Raw genomic sequence first — 23,840 nt, forward strand, 5'->3', positions numbered from 1 at the left:
GCAAAGCAAGGTCAGACAGTTGACAAAAAGCGAGTAGTAGACAGGCTTGGAGATGGATGCTCCTGCTGTGAAGTATGTGCCTTCTCTATAGGGACATGACTGATTAGCTTTTGGCCTCAGCACGTCTCACTAGAGTTATAATCTTCACTAGTCTGATTGAAATCCCTTTGCTCTCCCCCTGCTGAGAGGCCGAGGGAGGGCAGAGCAGAGCTTAATGACAGATAAGCATATCTATATTACATCCATCATGTTCCCCTGGTAAAGATGGCCTCCCTTGCATTGCCTGGAGCTGCGCAGGCTAATACAGACGTGTGGGCTGTGTCTCTGCTCCACTGCTCAGGATCTGCAGGGGAGTAGGAGAGGCAGGGAGCTCTGCAATCAGAGCACAGATTCATTTAAAGTCAGCTTGGGTGGTCATGGGAGAGCGACACTGCATGCCGCGGCCAAAGTCAAACTCAGTCGCCGTCCATAGCATGCCTCCAAATAGCAATCAGAGTTAGAGAGAAAAAGAATACAACTTCAGTAAGTGACGAAAAATGAATTTAATATAAAATGTAGGACTTTTAATATTTTCTTTCTCTTGAAAATCCATTTTAACATGAAATCCTCAGGGCTTATGGTACATGTAAATTTGTAATATGAGAATGATGAAGGCTGTCTCGCAGTTCATTGATGATAATGTTCCTGTGAGTAAGATTCAGACTGCTGGTCTGTCAGTGCTCCACATTTGGGAAAATGAACATTTGATATTTTGTATGATAAAATGACTTCATTTGAAAAGTTGTATTTTGTTCTCTAACTTTTGTGACAAAGTGATAGAGAGGAGTCCAATTAACTCAGATCTGGGATTTGCATTTGAACAGCAGTGCTAAAAGTCACAAACATTAAGCTGGTCAGTCTTCAAATACCTTCTGGGTGTCTTCAGGGAAAGTGCTGGAATTTTGTTGGTTGTAAAACCTCTTGGGCTGTTTCATTGTTGTTGACCAGCAACACAACCGCTTTCAGCACCACTGCGTTTGACTAATCAGTGACATTTTAGCATAGCCGACCTCTCCCTGAACTTTTCTGATCCTTTAGAAAGCATGGATGTTTTGGGGTGGTTAATCATTTAGACTTTATTTATAACCAGGTTTGTCAGCTGGAAAGGTCTCTTCTCCTGTGGGGGAGCTCCTGTAGTCAAAATGCTACCATTTGCTATTTACTGGATGTCAGAGTAAAACGGGGCAGGCTACTTGACGTTTGCATTTTTCATTTGGTTTCTTAATACTGAACCCCACAATGTTAAAACTGGCTGTGGCATCAGAGTCAAATCCCTGGTATCACTGGACAGGTCAACAACCGTCTCCTCATACACCGTGAATCTGTAAGCTGCTATCATTTCCTGTTGTCACACATTTTGGAAACATTGCTACATGCCCTTGATCTCCTCCTTTCTCCAGCAGTTTTCTGGCTGCACTCCCGCCCCAGGATGGCCTCACCGCAACTCATGGCTGCATTATAGCGAGCGAATGTGATATTTCCATGTTGCCCTTGAAGCTGCTTGCTGTCAAGGTCGGCTCATGCTGAGCACCGTTCCCCCCGCCAGCCCTCTGATTTAGACACTACACTATGTTCTTCCTCTGCTCTCTTCTCTACTGCACCGCACATTTTGGACAAATTGGCTATTTTATGTCTTACTTTGTTCACTAGAACAGTCCGTCCTTGTGCTTCCTTCACCCGGCTCTCCTCTCAATATACTACTCGTCAATTGCACCTCTCACCTCATAGCTGCTTTTTCCTCCTCACTTCCCCAGTTTCTCTTCTGCTTGCTCAACAATTACATGCTCATTAATTGAGGGAGTTCAGGCAGCTGAGAAAGACATCAGTGACAGGGCTGGAGGCCTTGCTGAGGTACCCTGTTACTGGTTCCTTTATTGACAAGTCTGCCTGCCTGTCTGCCAGCCTCCCTGGTTCTGAGGAGCAGCGGTGTGGTGCTGCATGCTGATGAGCATGAAGTCATCCAGCAGAAAAATGAAAAGGCAAGAGTGGGAGTGACGAAAGGAAGGAAGGATGCAAGGTAGGAAGGAAAGATCCAGTTGTGTTTTCACTCAACTTGGAGGACATGAAAAGAAGAGAAGCTAAAGAAAGTGAAGGAGCACAGGTCATTTTTCCAAAATCCCCTCTCCTCAGCATGAGAGATTAGGTGACTATGCTCTAGCAGATGAGAAGGAGGCACACTCCTGTGTCTAATCCTCCCCTTTTAAACTGCTGAGAGTGCAGTACAAAGTAGGGGAAGAGTCTGCATCCACATAAAGTGGCCTGTAGAAAACACAGGCACATAGTTCAAAACAAGCTGAGCCACGTCTAACAGTTGCCTAAGCTCCAAATCTCCCGTGAAGCCACTTCTGGAGTCCTCCCCACCACCTGCTTTTCCGTGCCTGGTTATCACTTTTAACTGAGCTATCGCTTCATAACATGACTTCAAATCCCTCACAAAAAGCCTGCATTAACTCATTAACTTGTCCGCCTTGGTGCCACTAGGCTAACCACACACATGACACTTGCAAACACACAGCCCATCCATGTTTACTCAACTCACTGACTAAAAAGCACTTCCCACACAGGGGCTTTTAATAAATGCGCAGCCGATGGCCAGTTTAATCATGCTAATGTGTATGTTACACCGGACAGCGTGTCGGCTATTTGATCTCCACTGGTTCGCGAGAAAGAGCTGGGAGAAGAATATACAGGGGAGGAAGAATCTGAAGGGAAGGGAAAACATGAGAAAATGGTAAATTTAGCAGTAAGTAACAAGAAGGAAGCAGTTGTGAGGAAAGAAACATTTTTTTTTTAGTATAAATCGTATTATTAATGTTGTTATTATTACAACAGAGGAGCCTCCTGTCAAGCCAAGTATATATGCATTCTTTTGACTTAGTGGTGAGGTTAGATGTTATGTCTATTTTAGTCATAAACATCTGGCATAGTGATGTCAAGAATGTAATCCGCTCCAGGACACGTGGATCGTAAGCTGGGATAGAGAGGGCTGAGAGGGTCGCCAGCTCACATGCCTCAAAGAGGGAGTGAGACATACGGACAGAGCGGGAAAAACAGGCCGAGAGGTAAATGTATAGAGATGGCTGAGGGAAGAGGAGATAGGCTAGCAGAGAGTTGTCCAGAGCACTCAAAGTGAAAAGAGATGAAAGGAGTGGGATGAAGGATTGAAGGGATTGCTCATGCTGAGAGCTTTTAGTGGGCAGAAGAGAAGAATGGGTGATTGTGGTGACAGGAGCTCTGCAGAAGAGACACGCATGCTCAGCATACCGCGCAGCTGTGAAGATGCTGCAATAAATTCACCTGAAAATGGACCTCAATCATCGCAGTCCTTGAGTCATTAGTGCAAAAATGAAAAGCAATTATCTTCTTCCTGGAAGAAATGGTTTAAACTCCGGTACATTACTTATGCAATCATGCACCTGTTTAGCTCGCAGCTAAGCAACAAGCTGTGGGTAAAGCCCTCGGTGTAATTATCACTTGATCGTTGCAGCACCAGACTTATTTCCAGTAATTTCTCTAACTTATTTTAATCCATATGCCAACCTTCTGTGCACAAAACATCAAGGATCTTAGACTCTGAATTTTCAGCATGTTTTGCTGTTTTTCACAAAATGATAAATTCTTAAATTCAATTACCTATTTAAAAAAAAACTCAAAGTAAGAATTGTGACTCTTAAGTAGCAATCACCAATTTATAGTCTCTTTATTTCCCATTTTAAAGCTATTGTGACAGCTCATTGCTGTGCTTTACGAGCCAGCCCAGGAGAGACGCAGATCAATTTTTCATGATGGATAATTATTGAAATGGTTTTGCGATAGATGGCAGACTCTGTTTTATTCTCTAATAGTAGCATTCTTCAGCCCTGCCTCTGGCCTTCAGCACCTCTTTGTTGCTGTATTCCCTCCCCGACTTCTCTTGACAGTGATTGGACTAACAAGGAAGCTTTAGTCAGCCCCTTGCAATCACTTGACGTGTTTCTTCCCAAATTTGCAGCATGCACTGCAAATTCTACTCCCCAAGCAGAATCAAAAGAAATTTGCTTCCTTCCTCCATCTACTGCTCCATTCACTGTGCTCGCTGCCTCCCGCTCATCCACCAGAGAAAAACCAATCTGCTCTGTATGTAGCTAATCTAACCAGGTAGGAGGGAAGACCAAATGCAATATTATGATGGTTGTGGATGGTCCTCAGGCAATGTTTGATAGGGCTGGAGAGGTGAACGGGTTGGAGAAATATTCCAGGGAGATGAATGCCGTCTGAAATCTATGTCAAGAGGGGCTGTGGTGGAAATGGCTCTTCATTTCCCTCCTGCTCTGCTCTGCTCTGCTCGCCTCGCTTCAGCAGCAGCTCCTGCCCTCACAATGAAAGAATAATAAAACACAGGATGCAGCAGGCATCCTCATGTCAGCCATCAGTAACTGAACAAACGGGCATCTGAACAGCAGCTCAGTGTGTCTGACGTGCCACAGATAACAGCTGAGAGAAAGATGGTGTGACCACACAGCACTGACAGCACTCATGTGAGAAAATGTATTACAGGGGAAGCCTGCATGAAGATTTAAATGGAGAGGAGTGAAAACCTTTTTCCTGTGATGTCACAGAGTGGACACGTTAATCGTATCCGTGGCCTTTTTTTTTTTTTCTTTTTTTTTGTCCCTTTGGTTAACCTGTTGGACTCAGGTTATGGATACATGATGCACACTTTGCATGGACTCGTGTTTTTGTCTCTGATACACTTGGACCATCTAACCATACTGTCTAAAGGCAAATTCTACCTTTGTATTAGTTATTAGTTATCAACTCATGTATGGTGTAGAGAGTCAGACTCAGCATTTCCATGAATGTATCGATCATGTTCATGTGTACAGTAAAGAAACAGGTTGATTTGCAGCAATGCACAATGCAGCCCTGTTATCGATTTCAGTTTGCCAGCACAGCTGGGGGTACTAACACTGTGGGCATTGGCGATAAAAATAAAAAAAACCCCACAAAAATTCATTCTGCATTCAGAAGGCCTTTCACCACGGATTCCCAAATGAATGCAGTGATAGGATAAAATCATCACAGCTGTGAGAACTTCTACAAACCCTTGGCAGTATTTTCTAATCTCAGAGGCACTCAAAGTCTTAGATCTGTTTCTTTAGCCATTTTCCCACATGAACACAGACAATATCAGGAGAATGAAGTCAGCACTTTGTCTGAAGTTGTCCTTTCTCACCTGTAGCACAGAGCAGAAGATAGATCGCTGCAAATAGATTTTCACTACTGCAATTACTTTGATTTAGTTGAGAGGGCTCCCTGGAAAGAGCGTGCAGGAGGCAACACACATCATGTCTTCTTGAACCACATGATTAGCTTTAGATAGCTGGCAGGATAACACCACAGAGTTTAACGCTGCTTATATTTCCATCCATCCACCTCCCCATATCCACTTAAGGGTTACAGGAGGGTGGAGCTTACCCCAGCTGCCATAGACCTGAGGAAAATGGACACAGAAACGGGGAAAACCCTGACTGTTTTGCAACCTTATTTCCCACAATCCTTCACCCAACCAGTTGGTGCATTCAAACCCAGGACCTTCTTGCTGTGAGGCTAACCACTATGCCACCATGCTGCCTACTCCCTATATTTATTGATGAAATGATGATGTAAATATCACACGGCTCTTACACTACCTACAATAACATCAGGTAACTCACTATATAAACCCACGTTACCTGCTTGTCCTGTAAACATGCCATTGCAGACTGGAATCACTTTGAATACCTTATTTGCAATGTAAATGTCACAGAAGCAGGTTTTTACCTGTTTTAATCAGCTTTCTGGTAGAATTCTTTATCAAGCGAATGAACCTTTAAATCTATTTCACCATTGTAATCCCACTCTGAGCTCACTGTTGTAACACTTCATCAAATGAAATGCAGTCCTAATGAGGATCGTTTCTCTTGACAAAACAACAGACTCTCATCAAGTTTGTGAGTGTTTATTTTTTTTTCTCTGAATGAGCTCCATTGGTCAGGGCGAGCCTGCAAGACAAGACCCCACTGGCCCACCAACTGGAGCTGCATATAAATAGCCCAGACGCACCTTCTCCCCAGTGAAAAGACTGGAAGGAAAAAAGTACTTTGCTCTAATTAACAGTGTTTTTTTTTTTCTTTCCTCTTGGCCTAGTATCTCTCCACTTCCCTACATTTACATTTACATGGCAGCCTTTTAGTCGGCTCTTGTGTCCACAACCTCTTAAAATGAGACGTAGCATAATTACAAGGTAATGATAACAAGGAGCATACAGTTAGGAGTACAGAGATGAGAGTGACAGCACGCAGGCAATATTCTTGTGACAATACGGTGATCCTTTAAGAGAGGAGAGGAAAACAAACATGAGTGAAGTAGATGTCAGCCTTCTTTTTTTGTTAGAGCAGTTTATAGCAAGCAAAGGAGGGAAAAAAGAGAGATGGCATTTGTATGATTGAGCAGTGAGAGGCTGCCATGAAGTTCATCTTGAAGAGATGCATTTTCAGGCTTTGACTGAAAATGTGAAGTGACTATGAAGGCCTACTAATAGGGTCCCAGCTGCTTGACAGTGCTACATTTGGAAATGATATTGAGTGACTGTATATATTAGGAAGCTGCAAAAATGGTCAGAGTACCAGCTAAATCTTAAAATTGGCTGCTAAGCATACAGAGTCTGGGTGAAGCAATGTGGTGATGCTTTTGTGAAAGTCAGCCCGCCTGGGATCTTTTTAACTCTGTGAAAAGTTTAAAGCAGACTGCATTCAGACACAATGTGAATTTGAATTTGCTCTCACTTTGATGGCTGAAGCGATTTTGCAGTCATCGGCTTTTCACCACAAAAAGCCAACAGACAAATACTCTGACTTGCAGGTCCTCCATTTTCACACATGTTCGTCCAGACTAATTTAGTTTCATTCCTGTCAGGGAATCGTACATCAGCATGGAAAGATTTAAAAACATTCTCAACTGGAATGAACATCTGGTAAAAGTCAGATCTTTATGTGCATCCAAATATCTTTTTCCAGTTAAATCACCACATTTGTGGGCAGCTTGGAGGTTTGACAGGTGGTGGTAATGATGTTTTTAGTAAAGTTAATGAGCTAGTTATTCTTCCTTATTTGTATTTGCAACAGCCATTTAATTTAAAATACACCCCCAGTCCCCCCACGATCCTGAATTGGATAAGCAAAAGGTGGGTGGATGTTTGCTAATGTATGTGAATGTAGTCAAACTCAGCCCTGTTTTGCAACCTTATTTCCCATAATCCTTCACCTCTAAATCGTTTCACATATTGCAGAAATAGTATAACCACACTGTAAACTTGGATAAACACTGACTTTCCCACTGATGCTGCAGTTTTACCTAGAAATTTCTTTTTATATGATAAATAGCAGTGCAGTATATTCAGCACCTGACACAATCCTATACAGCTGTTGCATCGCTTCATTTTGAAGTGCTTGAATTATCAAATCCATTTGTATTTACACCTACTTGTGCTCTAAATGGGCTCTCCTCACAGTTTGACTTGCAGTATCTCAACATCATGACCTCTCATGCTAGAACTATAATAAAAACATTGAAAACACAAAAAAAAAAAAAAAACTAAATTCCTACCTTTTGCCTGTTTTGGGTGATTTATTCTTCTTCAGTTACCCAGATGGTGTTGATATGAGTGTTTAGTAATTTATCTGTTGTTGCAGCATCACTGTATCTTGTAACAGTGCTATCATGGGCAACATATTGTGACATCTCTAATTTATAAACTGCTTTTATTCGAGTCAGGATAGTTTGGGATTCATTTGTCTTGACAAATTGATCTTTGTCCCTCTAGCGCTACCTTATACTAAATGTAGAAGATTGATGTGGTTACTATGACATCACCAATTGTTTTTAAGGCTTGGAGTTTTTTGCACTTCCACCCTGGCTTTTTTTAAGCCCCCGATGTTGCCACTTGACCATTACTAATAATAACTAATAACTCAGCTAAGATCAATCACTTCATATGTTTTTTTTTTTTACCTCTTGAAGTCACAGTGTATGTGGCATGCAGTTGTCCTGAAACTCTAGCACTGTTTAGTATTTACCTCCCCTGATCAGGATTCCTCCCATAAGTCAACCCGTGACTCACTGTCTGGTAAGTATTTTAGAAGGAACCAGCAGCAGTTGGTGCAGTATTTGCTTGTGGCATTGCTGAACAGACTGACGCACACTGCCATGGCAATGAGTGCACTTTTTTTTTTGTTTTGTTCAGGAGAGTCCCGAGCACAGACATAGCTTTGTTTACTGTACGTCTGCTCTGTATATGTGTGAACGCCAGGGAAAATGTGCAAAATCCTATAGAGCTGAGGGTCATTTTCATGTTTGCACACAAGGACAGAGTGTTGCTGAATGCACCAAACGGGGCAGAGCAGCTGTTATTGTTGTGTTATCCCCAGTGCCACTCACTCAGCCTTCGCAGCTCTTCTCCCTCTCTGCCACACTGGCTCATATGCCAGTCTCTTGTAACTGTGGCCTCATTCCCTCTTTATCCATTTTTTTTTCTCTTTTTTTTTCTTCTGAACCACCCTCTTTTGTCTCTGTCCTGTCGTTCTGTCGCTTCTAATGATCTGTCTCCCTGCTTTCTTCTCCTCGCTCTCCCCTGCTCCACTTCTTCAATCTTTCACCCCATCATTTTCTCCCCTCTTTCTCTTTCTCCTTCTTTTCTTCTCTCTTTCCTCTTGCAGACCCAATGTTCGTCTGTGTGAATAGCTGGGATGCTTTTGTAGATCGTTTCCATAGTGACGAGACATTTGAACAAGTCGTTATTCACGTCCGTTTGCTGTAAGCTGGAGAGAGGCCATGTTATCTCCCCCTGGCATACAGGCAGACCCGCGCAGCTCAATCACCACAACTGTTAGCCTGTAACCAGCGAAGTGCGCGTGCTTTAGCTAGAGTTTAATTACAAAAGAGTCTCATTGATGTTTATCTCCGTTAATCAAGCATATCAGCCTTACAGAGCAAGAGATCCGAGTTTCAGCTAAAATCTGGCTCGTTTCAGGAACTGTTAACTTTGTTTTAACATAGAACATGTGGAAGATTAACACCAGTGAACACTTTACTTTGCAGTTAAAAAATAACTTTAAAGTGTTTTGCTATAGTCCACAAAATCTTGGAAGTTGAGTACATCTTAGACCCCTCAAAGTTCTTATCAGTATAAAATATGATGTCATCATGTTTCCAAGAAAACACTCACCAATGAGCCATTAAAATGACACATTTGTAGCAACATATTATTTTAATTTCCCAATAAAAAAATTTATATCCAGAAAACGTGAATATTATGACGGGATATATTATGATCATGATGCCTGGTAGCCACCTACCAATAGACTAAAAATAACGTTGATATAGTAGAGCAGTGTTGCAGAAGGAAAACGGCTCTACTATATCAATGTGGTTTTCACACCCATATTTATTTTCTGTTTATTAATGTAACAAATGTGTAGTAACCCCCTATTTTTGCTAATATTTCATGTTTTGGAGAGTATCGCACTCTGAACAAAATCACTCATGTTGGTCAAAGAGAAGGGTACACTTTGGTCCTCAGTCCATTGCAGAGCTAAAGGCCAATTTAGAACCTCCAGTAAACCTAGCATGGATGTCTTTGGTCTGTGGGACTAAACCAGAGTTCTCAGAAGAGCCACACATGCACACTCAAACATGAAAACATACACATCCCAGATGCAAAGCTAGCAGCCAGTCAGACTGCTCAAAATCAGAACCTAACAACTGATTTTGTTAACAACCTAACAACTACCAGAAGGTTCTGAGTTTGAACGTGCTGATCACCTGGGGTTTTTGTGTAGAGTTTGCATGTTGTTGTGGGTTTTTTCCTGTGTTCCACTTTCCTCCCACAGTCCAAAGACATGAATGTTATGGTATTCGGTGGCTTTTTGTGGGAATAACCAAGTTTTTTTTTTTTTTTTTTTTTTTTTTTTCTTCTTCCTTTTTTTTTTTTTATAAAGGATCCAATTCGAATTTCAGCAAGATAAAGGTCAGCAAGCACAAAACCGTCTTCTAGGCCTTTTTTTCCCCCTCTTTTTTTTTTTTTTTTTTTTTTTTTAAATCTCAACGCACATGAACCACATTTCTTCAACCTACTTTTACTCCTGTCTCACAGTTTTAAAAAAAAATACTGGGTTAAGTAGTGATTTTAAACTGACTGTAGATGTGAGTCTGTCTCTGTCTTAACCTTGTGCTGAACATATCCGGGCGGAAAGGCTCAGTCATAGTTGGACAAGCTGTTAGAAAATTGGATTGATGATACATCTTGAGTCAGAAAGGTAAAAATTTCCTTATTGCATCTCACTGAGATCAATCATCCTTTGAACTCTCCTTAATTGATCAACTCATTGTCAAATTTGAATCATTTTCCTGGCTCGAGAAATGAAATGCATATGGTTACATGACTGTATTTTTACTCTTTCACACTTTGAAGCAGTCCCACACAGTCTCATTATCAATGGCATGTTCAATCAAGCACAGGTGGAGCATAGAGAATTACTAATAAGCTGACTGTCTTATCTGAGGCTGGGGTTGGGGTTGGTGTGTCATGGATAATTCAAGGGTGTGGTAAGAGTATTTTTCTGCTCCCATGTGACAGTTTGAAGGAGAAGGAAGAGACTTTTCTCTCACGTCCGGTTCAGTCTGGCTGTGAATGATGGGAGGTTAATGAACCATACAGAGGTGACCACTAGTGATTAGAAGCATTATGTTCGGTCCTCTGTGAAGCATCTCCCTGTCACCTTAAACTCTAACAAACACCGAAAGACACACTCAAGAGCAAAAAAACTTTCCTTGAAAACAATTGTACTTTAGTTTTTTTGTTTTCAAAGTATTTTTTGACTTTTTCAATGTTGAAGAAGAACTTTTTTTTTTCACTCGCTCAAACACATGCAGACTTTGTAGTTGGACAAAAGGACACTCATAGAGGAAGATCACAGTGAGTAATGTTTCTGTGTAAGGAGGAGGAAGCAGAAGTGCAACTTTCACATGTTTAGGTTTTGACTTTAGAGGGGAGAATGTCATTAACTGGAATCAACTGTTCCCTGAAATGCAAATGCATTTTTTGCACTGTTGGTTTGGGGCAGTGACTCATAGGGCATTTCCTTCTAGGGTAGTCTCAGGACACTTTAGATGGTGAAGACAAAAGGCCATTTTGCTCAGACAGAGGAGCCAATTTGCATTGCAGTGAGGGTTTGCCCTTTGGATTCCAATTCTACAAACATGACACCTTTTTCCTTTTGTTATTCAGCTTTTACTGTCTACCCTTTGAGGGTGGGAGGTGGCAGAGGTGTTTGGTCAGTAGGAAAATGTCACTGTCACAGTGCTGCTGAAAGTCTCTCCCCCACCTCTCGTCTGTTATCTGTTGTTTGTGTAGTGATGGTGCCAGTGGCTCACGCCCAGCCTTCCCATGGGCTTCACGACTGGCAGGAATCACAGCTACGTGTGTGTGTGTGTGTGTGTGTGTGTGTGTGTGTGTGTGTGTGTGTGTGTGTGTGTGTGTAATATAAATGTTACGTTCTTACTGAAAGAAGTTAGCTTATATATATATATTGATTTTGATTCCGTGGTTTACACTTCTCATAAAAAACTATTTCCTGTGTTTCTTATTGAATTAAACTTTTGGCAAAACACGACCATAAGACCGAGGGGAAATAGTTGCCAGCTTTTCGGTATAAATAATCAGTAAATTCCAGATAATAAATCAAAGTTTTGTCATTTGTTTTTAATCCCTGAACTGTCACCCACTTCCTGTTAAGTTGTCATATCCATTTTAATAATGTTTTCCTAATCTCAGACTTACTCCTCATGTATTCAGTTTCCTCTAAGCTGCCAACAGTAATTCCTATAACACATGTCATTATTTCTTTTTTATTGTGATAGTCACCTTACTCCAACACAGTGGGCTCAGGTAAACAGCTTAACCCCCCTTTTCTTTGCACACATTAAGCTCATAATCTAAATAGGCAAAACGTAAGCAGGCTGAATGCTCCTCCATACTTCAAATCACTGTCGGCATGAACACGTCTGTGTCCGTTACATTGATTCTTGTCTCGGTCCACAGCGGCACCCAAAGTGAATCGAATGAAGCGCTTTGTTTGGAAAAATATCTGCGTTTATGTCACCGCTGAAATTTCGATCTGTGCAGCATAAGTTGCTCCGTCGATACTTAAACGAGATAAAAATGCCAAAGTCTGTCTCCTTCCTCTTTTCTTCGAGCTAACATTATCCACAGATCCGTCTGTACGAGTGAAATTCTCTGAAAATGTTTTCTTTTCATTAGTCGTGTTCATGGGGGTGTTTTCATGTCTAAATCTGAACACCGAGCAAAGTATTTATTGATCAGTGACTCAAACCACTGCATATTGTTTAAAGGGAAATGAATTATGTTTGCCTTTCAAAGAAAATGCAGTTACAGAAGCAACAAACTAAAGAAACAATAAACAAGCCATACTAACGGCTGTTATAGAAACTAATACAGAAACGTGCTTTAATTGCTCCCCCACACACATTAGCACAATGAAACAATGGCTGCTCAGTCACACGTTTTACTGCAAGCAATAAGACATCTCAAATCAATATTACATTTATTATGTTCCTGTATATTGTCCATGTAGGTTTTCCTCCTGTACATGTGAGTGCAGCTTTCTCACTACTGCATATCTTGTTTAAGTATTAAGTCACCAGAGGGAAGGATTATGTGGATTAACGATGCCAGGCATTTCTCTGCAGAGTCACATGGACGCTAAGCATTCTGTGAACATGAGAAATCCTGACTGGTGCCTCGTACTGGAGCTGCTTTTAAAAGGGGGCCAGACTGTGAGAATGGCTTCACCATACCTCTGCCAAAATTAGACCGGTTGCCACCGCTCAGTGAGGCCTGAAAAGTTTATAGAACAGTTGACACTGGAGCTGACTGCAGTGTAGCTGTTTTTATGCACAACATGGGCAGATTACCAGAAACTGTTTATGAGAGAAGCCAGGCTCCACCGTTTATTCGACTGTCTGGTCACGGAGGAAATTTGTGTACAGTTTGTTTTGGCATGTTCAGAGTTTGCACCTCTGTGACTGCTTTGGTGGATCACCTCTGAGGTGCGAACCCTGCTGTTTTGAAGATTATGACTCTTATGTATTCATCTCCCCTTTCCCACTGTTCTCTCAGTGTGTGTCCCAAGCTCACACGCTTTTCATGCATACTGGCCTGACAGGTCAACCTGAGACCACACAACCACACACATACACATACACACAGATTGGATTAGCTTCTTCTGGATTTTGCCCAGATGCTGTGTGGTAGGTCATGTAATAATTGACCCGCACTGGTCCTGCAGGGGCTTACTGAAGCCTCATTAAGGAATGTTTCTTTCTCTTTTCTTTTTTGGGGGGATGTTTTTGTGCCAGCTGTCTTAGCTACACCTTCCTTATTCTCTTATTTCTGCACACAATCTGCATTGTTACCGATATCGGGCTTTATTTAGTCCTTTTCAGAGCTTGCATGGAAAATCATTTTCTCCCTTTCATATCAAACAGTGGGAAAATGTCTTCCACAGACTTGATAATGGCCTGAACTTAAATAATCCATCTCAGTAAATGTAAAGCGTTAATCCATTTAGACCGTTTCTGTGACTTGTTGTTATTTCATTTCATGTCATGTCGATTATTTTCAGCATTTCTTGTCATTACATGATAGAAATAGTGGGGCGAAACAGGAAATGTTGGTAAAAAGAGAAGGGAAATGACACAGAGCAAAGAAAATCACCATCAATTATCTTCTAATGACTTATCCTCTGGAGGACAGTTTTTCAGGGCTTTCAGCAAAGACAGTGGATGTCTTTATGTCTTTTCCCATATGCCACAAGTAAGTGCTTATGAATTCAGATACATTTTAAAATGCTACATCATGCATCATTATCAGAAAACACCCGATCATCCTTATTTTCTTCTCCACAGTCCCCGTAGAGAGCATGCTTCCAGTCCCAAAATCTTGTCCCTTGCAAATTTATGTTGATTCATCTTTTACAGAGATTTCACTGCACTTAGGTTCAGCATTTATCTTGTAAATATATTATTTTGAAGTAAAAAGAGAATTAGAAGTGTTTCTCTGTTTCTTTATATTTATGTAACAATACAGCAATAAATAAGTCAAATGTGTACACAATGTATAGCAAACAGTGGTTTAATGTAGACTAGATATAGATGCTTTAACTCGCTCATGTTTTACCCTTCAAACGACAAACACTCTGTTTGTGTAGCTTGGTTCTTAGAGGGCCAGGCTCTAATATCTGTGGTATATTTATCTGTTACGGGAATAAAAAGGAGCATTGTTTGTGTGTTCATTCAGTGTTTCATGCGTTACAGCACAACATGCCCTGCCATGTCTTAGCTTGTTTTATGTGGAACTTGGCTCGGCTCTCAGAGCAGACCAATAAAACATGTTTGTGTGTAGGAGGCGGACTGGGAAAGCGGTGGCACACACACTGGTGTGTGTTTGGAGTAAAGAGTGAAAACGAGCTGAATGATCCTCAACCCACACAGCTTTTGACAAGCGCCTGTCTCTCCTGCGTTCACGCCACCTTCTTTATTGCATTACAGTCTGCATTGACTTGAGAATAATATTTGAAGCTGGGATATAAGCCAATCGGCGCATGTTTCCTGCTGCTGTTTACCCAATTTGCCTGAGCTTTCCTCTGTCTCACCGCCTCTCCCTTTTTCCAGCTTCCACTCCCTCTCGCCGTCTTTTGTCTCCCCTCTTGCTGAGCTTACGCACAGGAGCAGGTGTTCACACTTACACGATATAACATCTCACGGTGAGTCAGTAATGAGAGATGAGAGGGCTCGATGACTTTTTAGGCGCGGTGGCTTATTTGTCCGTGAGGTGTGTGCCTCAGCAGTTAAAATTACATTCAGATTGTTTTTGTATTTTAGCAGCATAGAGATACACATACACACACACACACACACACACACACACACACACACACACACAATGGTGGTAACGCATGACAAAGAAAATATTTTGTATCGAAGCATATTTCTGTATGCCAACAAAATCTCAAAAGACAGCATGATTTTCAGTGCAATCCAACGCTCCCGTTTGCTCTTCAAAATATGCTGAAGGCTCATCTTTTTTTAATCCCACTTATTAATCTATTACTTCATGTCTCCAGGCAATCTAATCTGTTTTTTCTGTTTGTATAAAGCCTTCAGGTCTAGCGAGCTGAATTAGCAATAACATTACATGAGGATTTTTTTACACCCTGATCATAAATATCAGCAAAAATAATTGACAGTCAAAGGGCTGCTGTACTGTAAAAATTAAAAAATGAAATAGTGGCCTGATCTTCTATTTCATGTTGAATCACATCGAGATTGAAGAACGTAATTAAATATTATTGCATATAACCTCCATTTCGCTGGCCCTCGTGGGTTGACAGAGCACATCGTTCTTGAATGACATAAAGAACTGGAACAATGACACTCCAGTTGTGTGCTTGACTGCTCTGGAAATGACATTCAGATGAGCGACTGTCCAAGGCTGAGTCGCAACCAAACAAAAATTGTCTGTTTCAAAGTTGGACCAAAATGTGCGACATGTTGAATCAAGAACAAAGGAATCTACGTCTCCTGTAGCAGTGTGCACAAAGGAGCTAGTTTTCTGTGTGTCACTTCTCGCGCTCTCAGACGCCCTCCATTGCACTGCTCTTTGTGCAGGTCTGGCTCCTAAACTGGCATGTGACTGCAGATTTACCACAGTGGTATTAACTGCCTCCACTCTTCCTACACTGCTATTGTTGTCTTTGAAGAATTAAATATAAAGCGGGAGTCAAAGGGGTGTCGAGACACACCCAACACTTGTTTTTCAACGGCAACCTTGTAGTTGTAGTCAGGCTGTCACTATCCCCTCTACACCTCTCTGCTCCTGAGGCACTCTGAGAATACCTGAGAAAGCAGGTGGAGAGCAAACAGGCTTAAATTTTTTGTTCAGGTCAATCCTCGCTAGTTGCTGTCTTTTCAACAATTAACAGTTTGTTGGATTTAACAGCGTAAAAATATACATAGTTCACCATGCAAAGTCTACAAAATTTTTCAAATAGAAGAATTTGTTAGGCCAGCAGGTAAAACATTATTATATGTGTGTATAAGTAAACAAAGTGGAAGTAAATTCAAAGAAAAGAAAATGTATATAGTATACAGTACTGTATTTGTTTTTGTAAGCCTCTATCTAGCTACAGTTCAATAACTGTAATAATAACCTAAATCTTAGTGTTCAGTTTTTAACCGTTTGAGATTTGCTGCCGTTTTATTCCTTGTTTGATTGCCTATTTTAGTTCAGAGAGGGAGTATTGGAGCAGGGTAAAGGCATAATCAGGTAGTCTGTGTGGACGGACATGTTTTGAGGATGTGCTTGTTGCTAAATGTGCACGTGTATACTTATGTAGGTATGTGTTGGGCTGGAGCTTTATTCAGTTGATGTGTGTTTGTCTGTGTGCAAGCAGACTGAGCTCTGGTTAACTCTGCAGCTCATCACGCAGCACAGCCAACTGCTGATTACACAGCACTTGTTTTGTCCTCACTCTACTCTGTTCTGCATCCATTGTCAGCCTGGGAGCCTGCACAGAATTAAACAGAGAGCTTTGTCTAACACGCTGTTACTCAAGCGTTGCTCTTCAGCTGTTTTGTCCTTGGCTCAGTGCTACAGCGGCGACACCTCTGCCCACATCTTCTCTGTGTTGAGAACCCAGCAAATGGTCAGAAATGTGTCGCCACTCATTGCCTTGATCTCCCTCTGGGGCTGAAGCGTGTTTACTCAGTCTGATGATATTATGACAATCAAGTGGGCATCAGTTCTGTTCCACTCCCTGTCTGGAGACTCCCTAGTGTCTGCTTTGGGACAGTTTGGCATGCAGACCTACATCGCTTCACTGATTAATATGAGATACCTGTGCAGTAGCACCACTAGCATCACGTGAACATTAGCAGGATGTGACTTATTGTTTCAATGAGGAGCCGATGACACGACCCATGCTAAACACACACCGAGCCACATGAAAGCCAATTGTGCAACAGATGACTGCACAGTAGCTTTGAATGTGTCCATTTGATATCATAAGAGCTGTTTAGTTATCAAATGAAGGACATGCATCTGGGTGTTTGTGCTTCCTGCTTGCTTAAAGAGGAACTACAGTATATTGTTTAGGAAATCATAACAGAGAAGAGTATACAAAGATAGCAGAAGCTAACAGTTAAGATCAAAGGGTGTGCAAGTAAACAAAGATGGGGAATGGCGTTAGAAGAAAGAAATATTATGGATATATTTCCAGAATATCTTGAAAAACCTGCTTATCTTGTTCTAATATGTCTGCACAGCTGACCTGATGATGCAGAGTGTGTGGATTGTTTACTCTGAAGAATAAATGATCTCTACTTTGTAGAAAGACTTTGGTCCCGGGAGGTCTAGACAATCAAAGCTCTGCCTTCAACTAGGAATGTCCTGGTTTGTGAGGCGTGACGGACTGCAGTTTTTTTCCCCGTCTGATCTCCTGCTCTCTGTGTGAAGCCTCTTAGTTACTCAGTGCACATCAGAGCTAAAAATGTTGTGCACAAATCCAATCAAACCTCCACTTGTTTAACCATCCACCCTGCCAAATATTCCCCAGGTGCAATTAATTTGTCTCCTGTCTGAATCCCTCTGCTCTCTCAGCACTGCAGCAGAGAGTTGGCAGCAGCCAAGACATGCAATACTTCATGTCTTATAAGTTCTGTATTACAGCACATAATCCGAATCTGGTTTATCCGATCAGACTCCATAATGCAGAATGGTGTTTATGAGAGATGGGAGTGGGGCAGACAGCTTCTCAAGTCTGTCAACCAGCTTATTCCCCAGCTTTTATGGGCTTTATGATGACTGAGTGTTTTAACCCTTATTTCTCTCTTTGCTCTTGTCCTTCTGCAGGCACTGGCAGCAAACGCAGGCACAGGGTTTGCCGTGGCCGAGCCACAGGTGGCGATGTTCTGTGGAAAGCTCAACATGCACATCAACATTCAAACCGGCCGCTGGGAACCAGACCCATCTGGGACTAAGAGCTGTCTAAGAACCAAAGAAGGTATACTGCAGTACTGCCAGGAGGTAAGACATTGTGACACAGACACGTCTTTATCCTGTCAGTCTCACAGACTTGATGAAACTCATTTACTACTTAGAACGCTCAGTAGCTTCATGAGTTGTCAGTTCATTAAATTAGATGGCTAGGGATGCAACTGTGTGAAAGTGCAAGAAACGTGTTTGAAGTAACAATTGCAAGGATTTTTATTTTATTATTATTTTTTTGGATAGTTGTTTTTATATGACTGCAATTAATCAAATTTAATTTCAGAACCACTTTCGGCTTTGAATGATTATTAAAGCTAGATAATCGAGATAAAGCAATTATTTTGCTGCGTTCTGTTTTGCAGTAATTGTTTTGCTTTCCTTTCCATTTACCTCTCAATGAATGTGCCAGACCGTGGCATATTTGGTTTCTTTATTTATTTCTAGCAGTTATTTAGTTGTTTAATTTGAATTATAATTAAAGTTCAGAGAAGTTTTAACAAATTAAGCTTTGCCTGTTAAGTAAAGTCTTTGAGTAGTTGTGTTAAACAATCCTGGTCTCAACACTGACCAAAACAACTGTGATGATGACTTTTGTGATAACTGAGCATGACATTACGTTGCCATTTATCCCCCATTTGTGCCATAGAAACAAGGAAATTTTCTTAAATTCATGTATTTTTGAACATATATTTTGTCACATTTTCTTTATACTTTTTATACCTAAATAATAAAATAATAATTTCATCATGTCTGGTTGATTTTAAGAGTTTTCGGGTGGCACATGTGTGATGGCTAAACCTGCAGTCTACTGTGTGCTTTTATTCATTTTTCTTGTTCCATTTAGCAGCTTATTGGTGCTGCTGTCAGGAAATATATTAAATGTCATTTACTGAGAGTTAACTGAGAAGAATACTTTGACATTTTTGGATACACGCCTGTTTTCTGTCGGGTGGGGAGTTAGATGAGAGGATCAAACCGATCTCATGTCTGTACAAAAATAAAAAAGCAGTGAATTGGAAAAAAAAACAAGATATCCGGTTTAATAAGTGAACTTTAGAGCTGCTTTCAGGCAGATTTTTGGACAGAGCCAGGCTATTTTCTTTTTTCAGCCTTCTTGCTAAACTAAGATAACCTGCTCGTGGCAAATGAAAATGGTGTCTGTTCAAAACAGCTGGGTTTGCTTCACAGTAGGTTCACATTGAAATAACAAACTTTTGCACAACTTTAGATTATTAAGTATAAATTATTTGTTGAGGACATTTTAGGTTAGGTGGGTGGCATTGAAGACTAAATTGATGTGTACTGAGGGAAATTAGCTACTGTGGTGAGGGGAAAAGCCAATTTTCATTTTTCTGTGATTTGTCACTAGAGAGGCTATAAGGTGTTATTTACACTATGGTGGGTGGCTTTTAAATTCCCAGATCTTGTGACTGTCATTTTCTCAAGCTGCCTCTAAAACGAAGTTTTACACAACATGGATATCCTCACTCTTATTTACTCAGTACTCCTACTATACCTGCTAACCCAGGAGGCTTCTGGAAATGGTGTCATGGTTTATTATGCAGCCATCCAAGGGAAGAAAAAAAAAAGCAGGGCTGTACATTTTCAAGCAGCCTATCTCAAAAGCTTCAGTTGCATTTACCAATGACATTTTGTTGGCATTTGGGGAAAGTGTAAATCATATGCTCTTTCACGGATGAACAGATGGCATCTAGAGAGTATAAAGTGTGGATTAAAGGATCCTACTGAAGCTCCACTTATCTCACCTTCTCTCTCTCTTTCACACACATCTACACACGGACACACACGTACACAAATGTACGTTCTCTCAGTGCTTAATATTAATTTGGGTCTTCTTCTTCCTGCAGATGTATCCAGAACTCCAGATTACAAATGTGGTGGAAGCCAACCAGCCCATTCGCATTGAGAACTGGTGCAAGAAAGAGAAGAAAGTGTGCAAAGGGCACGCCCATGTTGTAGTGCCTTACAAATGCTTAGGTAAGCTTGTGCACTTATGAGTGGTTCAAGGGTCGGGAGAAATCACTTAGGTGGTAAATAACCCTTCAAATCTAGATGTTCTTCATTTTCCCCCTTTGTCTGTATTATCCATCAGGGTGGAGAAAGATTAGAGTATGATACATCTTAGCCACAGGCAGAGGTGACATAGAGCAATATTGGATTCTGATTCAGTTGACTAATTCTGGCCTTGAGCTGCAGATTGAGCAGATCCAGGCTGGATGGGAGCTAATGTGTTTCAGAATGGATGGCTTAGGGCCATGAGCCTTTTATTGCTGGGGAGGCTTGTTGAGCAATAAACTGCAATCTTATCCCCCCTTCCTCAGACAGTGGCCATAAACTCACACAGACACACAGGGTCAGCAAGAGAGGGGTCTGTGAGGAGGCCTACTTTATTACTCCCCATTTCGCCATTCGCCTGCACTGTCATAGACAATGCTCTCTCTCCCCTGTCTCCTGCAGAATCTCTGTAATCAGCAGTGGCAACATGGCTATATTCTGGTTTATTAAATGTCAGATATAGCCCCAGACTATGCAGGCCACATGCCTCTGTGGCCCCTGACTTACAAAAACACAGTACACTCCTGCTACCGCTGAGGATTGCAATAAGATAGAAATGGAGTCTTGAAACTCCTCCCTGTATTTGTCCAGCCATGTCAGGAAGAAAAAACATCTTCCTTCATGCTGCTAACACTTTCCGACATTCTTCCTCTGTCCAAAGGCCTCTTGCTGATTGAGTTGTGCCGCTTTCCAGGATGAAAAAGCCATTAGCACTTGCACTGGACTGTGAAATAGGCTACCATTCAAGAGCATTTTTGGCAAATGCAGAGAGGTGGTTTTGGGGTACTCCATGGGACAGCAAACACACATCCAGAGCGGCTACTTGGTGGCTGAGACGTGAATACAGATGAGAGATTTAGAGGCGGAATCATTTTCCAAAATTTCACTATGGCTTCCTCTCATCTGACATCCAGAGGCTACAATACTTAATAGGACTGTACTTTCACTACAGCTGACTGTTGCACCTGAACTCTTTAAGCATAGTTCAACAGCAGTGAAACGACTTCCATTTGATTAGGCCAATTTCATTACCTCTTCTAGAATAATTAAGGATTCACTCTTGCACATTTTTCGTCATCATTGTTAAAGGGGTGACACTCATGCCCTATCAATTTACAGAGCCCTCTCTGCTGCTCTGCTAAGCTCCAAATGAGGAGCCTCAACTGAGAAAGCAGAGGACAGATGGAGAAGGAGAGATAAACATAAGGTGTTGGTGAGAAGAAGGCTGTTCAGAGGGTTACTGCTTAATTATGTAATGGAGCATTTTAGGGGGATTAGTTGGAGGGCTCTGATCATACGCTTCATGACATGCCATGCTTCTGCCACTTCACCGTGGCTCCTCTCTGCAGTCCATTACTTGTCAGGCCTCTCTATCATATCAAATGCAGTAACAAGTGCTTTTAAATTATTCATTGTTTGCAATGTCTGCATAATGTTTCAGAGAAATGGACATCAGAGGTTCCGCCTTTTGTTTGTCAGTGTACTTTAATTATACTAGATTCAAAAAGAAATGAAATGCTCCAAAGGGAGCTGGGCTTTAGCTGGAAGGATTTGATTAAAAGGGCTAGACCTGCACCCATGTCAAATTAATAGGTTTATATGAATAATGCAAGTGCTAAGGAAGAAGCTCAGTGTAAAAGGAGAGAGATGGGTTGTGCTGTAGTCCATCTCTCTCCATGCAAAGGCTCAGAGCCACAATCCCTCCATGTTTCCTGTCCTCAAACAATGGCTCTGCAAATGAATGCGATTTTTGTTCCATGGCGCTTTAATCCCTGCAGCATGATGTCTTTGTCAGACGAGTCAGGATTATTTTAGAGACTTTTTTATTATTATGTCTAGAATGGTAAAAACGGTTATTGCACATGTGTGACTCTGGTGTTTGTTGGCGTGTCTGTTACATAGTGATTAAATTAACTGCAGACTGCATGTTATTGGAGAAAAATATAGGTGCACTCTTTGTATTTGCAAACACTGATTTATTGAGACAACTTTACATTTGCATTTTGGTTTTATAGAACTAGGGGCTTAAATTCTGCTGCCCCTGGTAGCTGTCTCCAATATGGCATCATTTATTTGAGGCATATTAAAGCCTTTTTAAGATACTTTGTAGACTTTTCAGGAGGCATTTTAAAGCGATGTTTAGGTGGGTGGGAAATGTACATAATTGCATAACATTTATGCACATGGCACATTCTTTGCTTTTCCTGTTGACTAAGTCTATTGGTGGAACAAAGGGCAGGATACACAGTGACAAGTTCAGTTGTCGTAACAGATGCTGAGTTGTGCTATTGTGAATACACTGAAAATGTGTACAAAAAAAGCTTGGTGCGCTATCTGTTAGTATTCCATTATGGCTTGAAAAATGTTTTGCAGAGTCAGAAATAAGTCTTCAGGCCATCACAAAACATTTTCTAGGGTCTAAAACCAGTAGTTAAATGAAGTGTTCTTTCCATTATGTGTCATCGAACTCCAGCTACTTCCTGATTTTAGAAATGTCTGGTTCCCTCCCCAAAAAAGCACAATCCAAATGTAAATGACAGGTTAGCCAAGAAATCAAAAATAACTTCACATTAAACGAGCTATATGGCTTAAAATCAGACAAAGCAACAGGTGCATGCATGTATTAATAATATTCCTCTAATTTATTTTAAAATTATGTATTTCAAACTATTTTTGTCCAGGAAACACTCATTTTTTCCATCCATATTTATATTTGAATTTAGGGTGTAGAAATTATCACTGAAATTAATGACAGCAGGTTTCACCTTGAGAGTCCTTGAAACACAAAAGCTATGCGCTATGATTTAGCACCTTGCAGCAGTGAGAGGATCTTCAGTACATGCCTTATATGCATTCGGTGCAGCCAGACCAGGAATTTGACAGTGTTAGCAAGGGCATCTGATAGATGGCAGGTTAAAGGAAAAGTGGATGAATAGAGTATGTGGAGAGGAGGTCACCGAAATAGAAGAGTATGCTCACACTTGCAACTACACAAACTGATAATGCACAGAAAACACACGGTGCTGGGTTTCTTGCAGTGAGCAAGGCACAGCTGCTCACCGAACACCATCATCCATCACCCACTGCAGTGTGACTGCATACGGCATCTGCTTGAAACCCACTCCACCTCACAACCAGAGAAGCCTCTGAGAGTGAGTGGACGAAATGAAAGCATAAGTAAATGAATCGCTTAGCATCCGGTGGAGAATATATGGAGCTGAGGGTTACAGGGAGTCATATTCGTCCTTGAGCTTCTCAGTTTCTCTGGAAAGGAGGCCAGAGTTAGTAAAGCGGAAGGCAATTTAAATCATTAGCAGCAATGAAATAAAATAAAAGTTGTTCTCCTACAAAGTGAGCAAATGTCATTGTTAGAGCTCTACTTGCTTAAAAGTGGAGGACAGAAATATCAGCAGCAAATCCATAAAAATGAAGGGAGTAATCATGCAGAATGGCCACTTCAAGTGTTTATTTTATAATAATTTTGTTATATTATTGGGCTTGGCTGTTCTATTATTCTACTGTAATGCCCTGTGGAGTCATGACAGAGCTAATTTTTACCCGTTAACAATATATAGAATTG

The 23,840-nt window shown here is 41.2% G+C and overlaps 1 protein-coding gene across 7 annotated transcripts in view; it reads left to right on the top strand.

The window, feature by feature from the left end:
• aplp2 (amyloid beta (A4) precursor-like protein 2) overlaps nucleotides 1–23,840 on the top strand; it is a 52,468-nt gene that overhangs the window by 10,638 nt on the left and 17,990 nt on the right. For all 7 annotated transcript variants that reach the window (XM_086262226.1, XM_086262224.1, XM_086262221.1 and 4 more), the window contains exons 2-3: nucleotides 18,047–18,220; nucleotides 20,053–20,182. In XM_086262226.1, coding sequence (XP_086118352.1) covers nucleotides 18,047–18,220; nucleotides 20,053–20,182 — 304 coding nt within the window. The remainder of the gene's footprint in view (nucleotides 1–18,046; nucleotides 18,221–20,052; nucleotides 20,183–23,840) is intronic.

This window comes from Aulonocara sp. 'chitande type north' Nkhata Bay, linkage group LG14 (assembly GCF_057382095.1).
Source record: "Aulonocara sp. 'chitande type north' Nkhata Bay isolate Kocher_YH1m ecotype deep benthic linkage group LG14, A_spYH_male_GT1.1, whole genome shotgun sequence".
Lineage (NCBI taxonomy): Eukaryota > Metazoa > Chordata > Actinopteri > Cichliformes > Cichlidae > Aulonocara > Aulonocara sp. 'chitande type north' Nkhata Bay.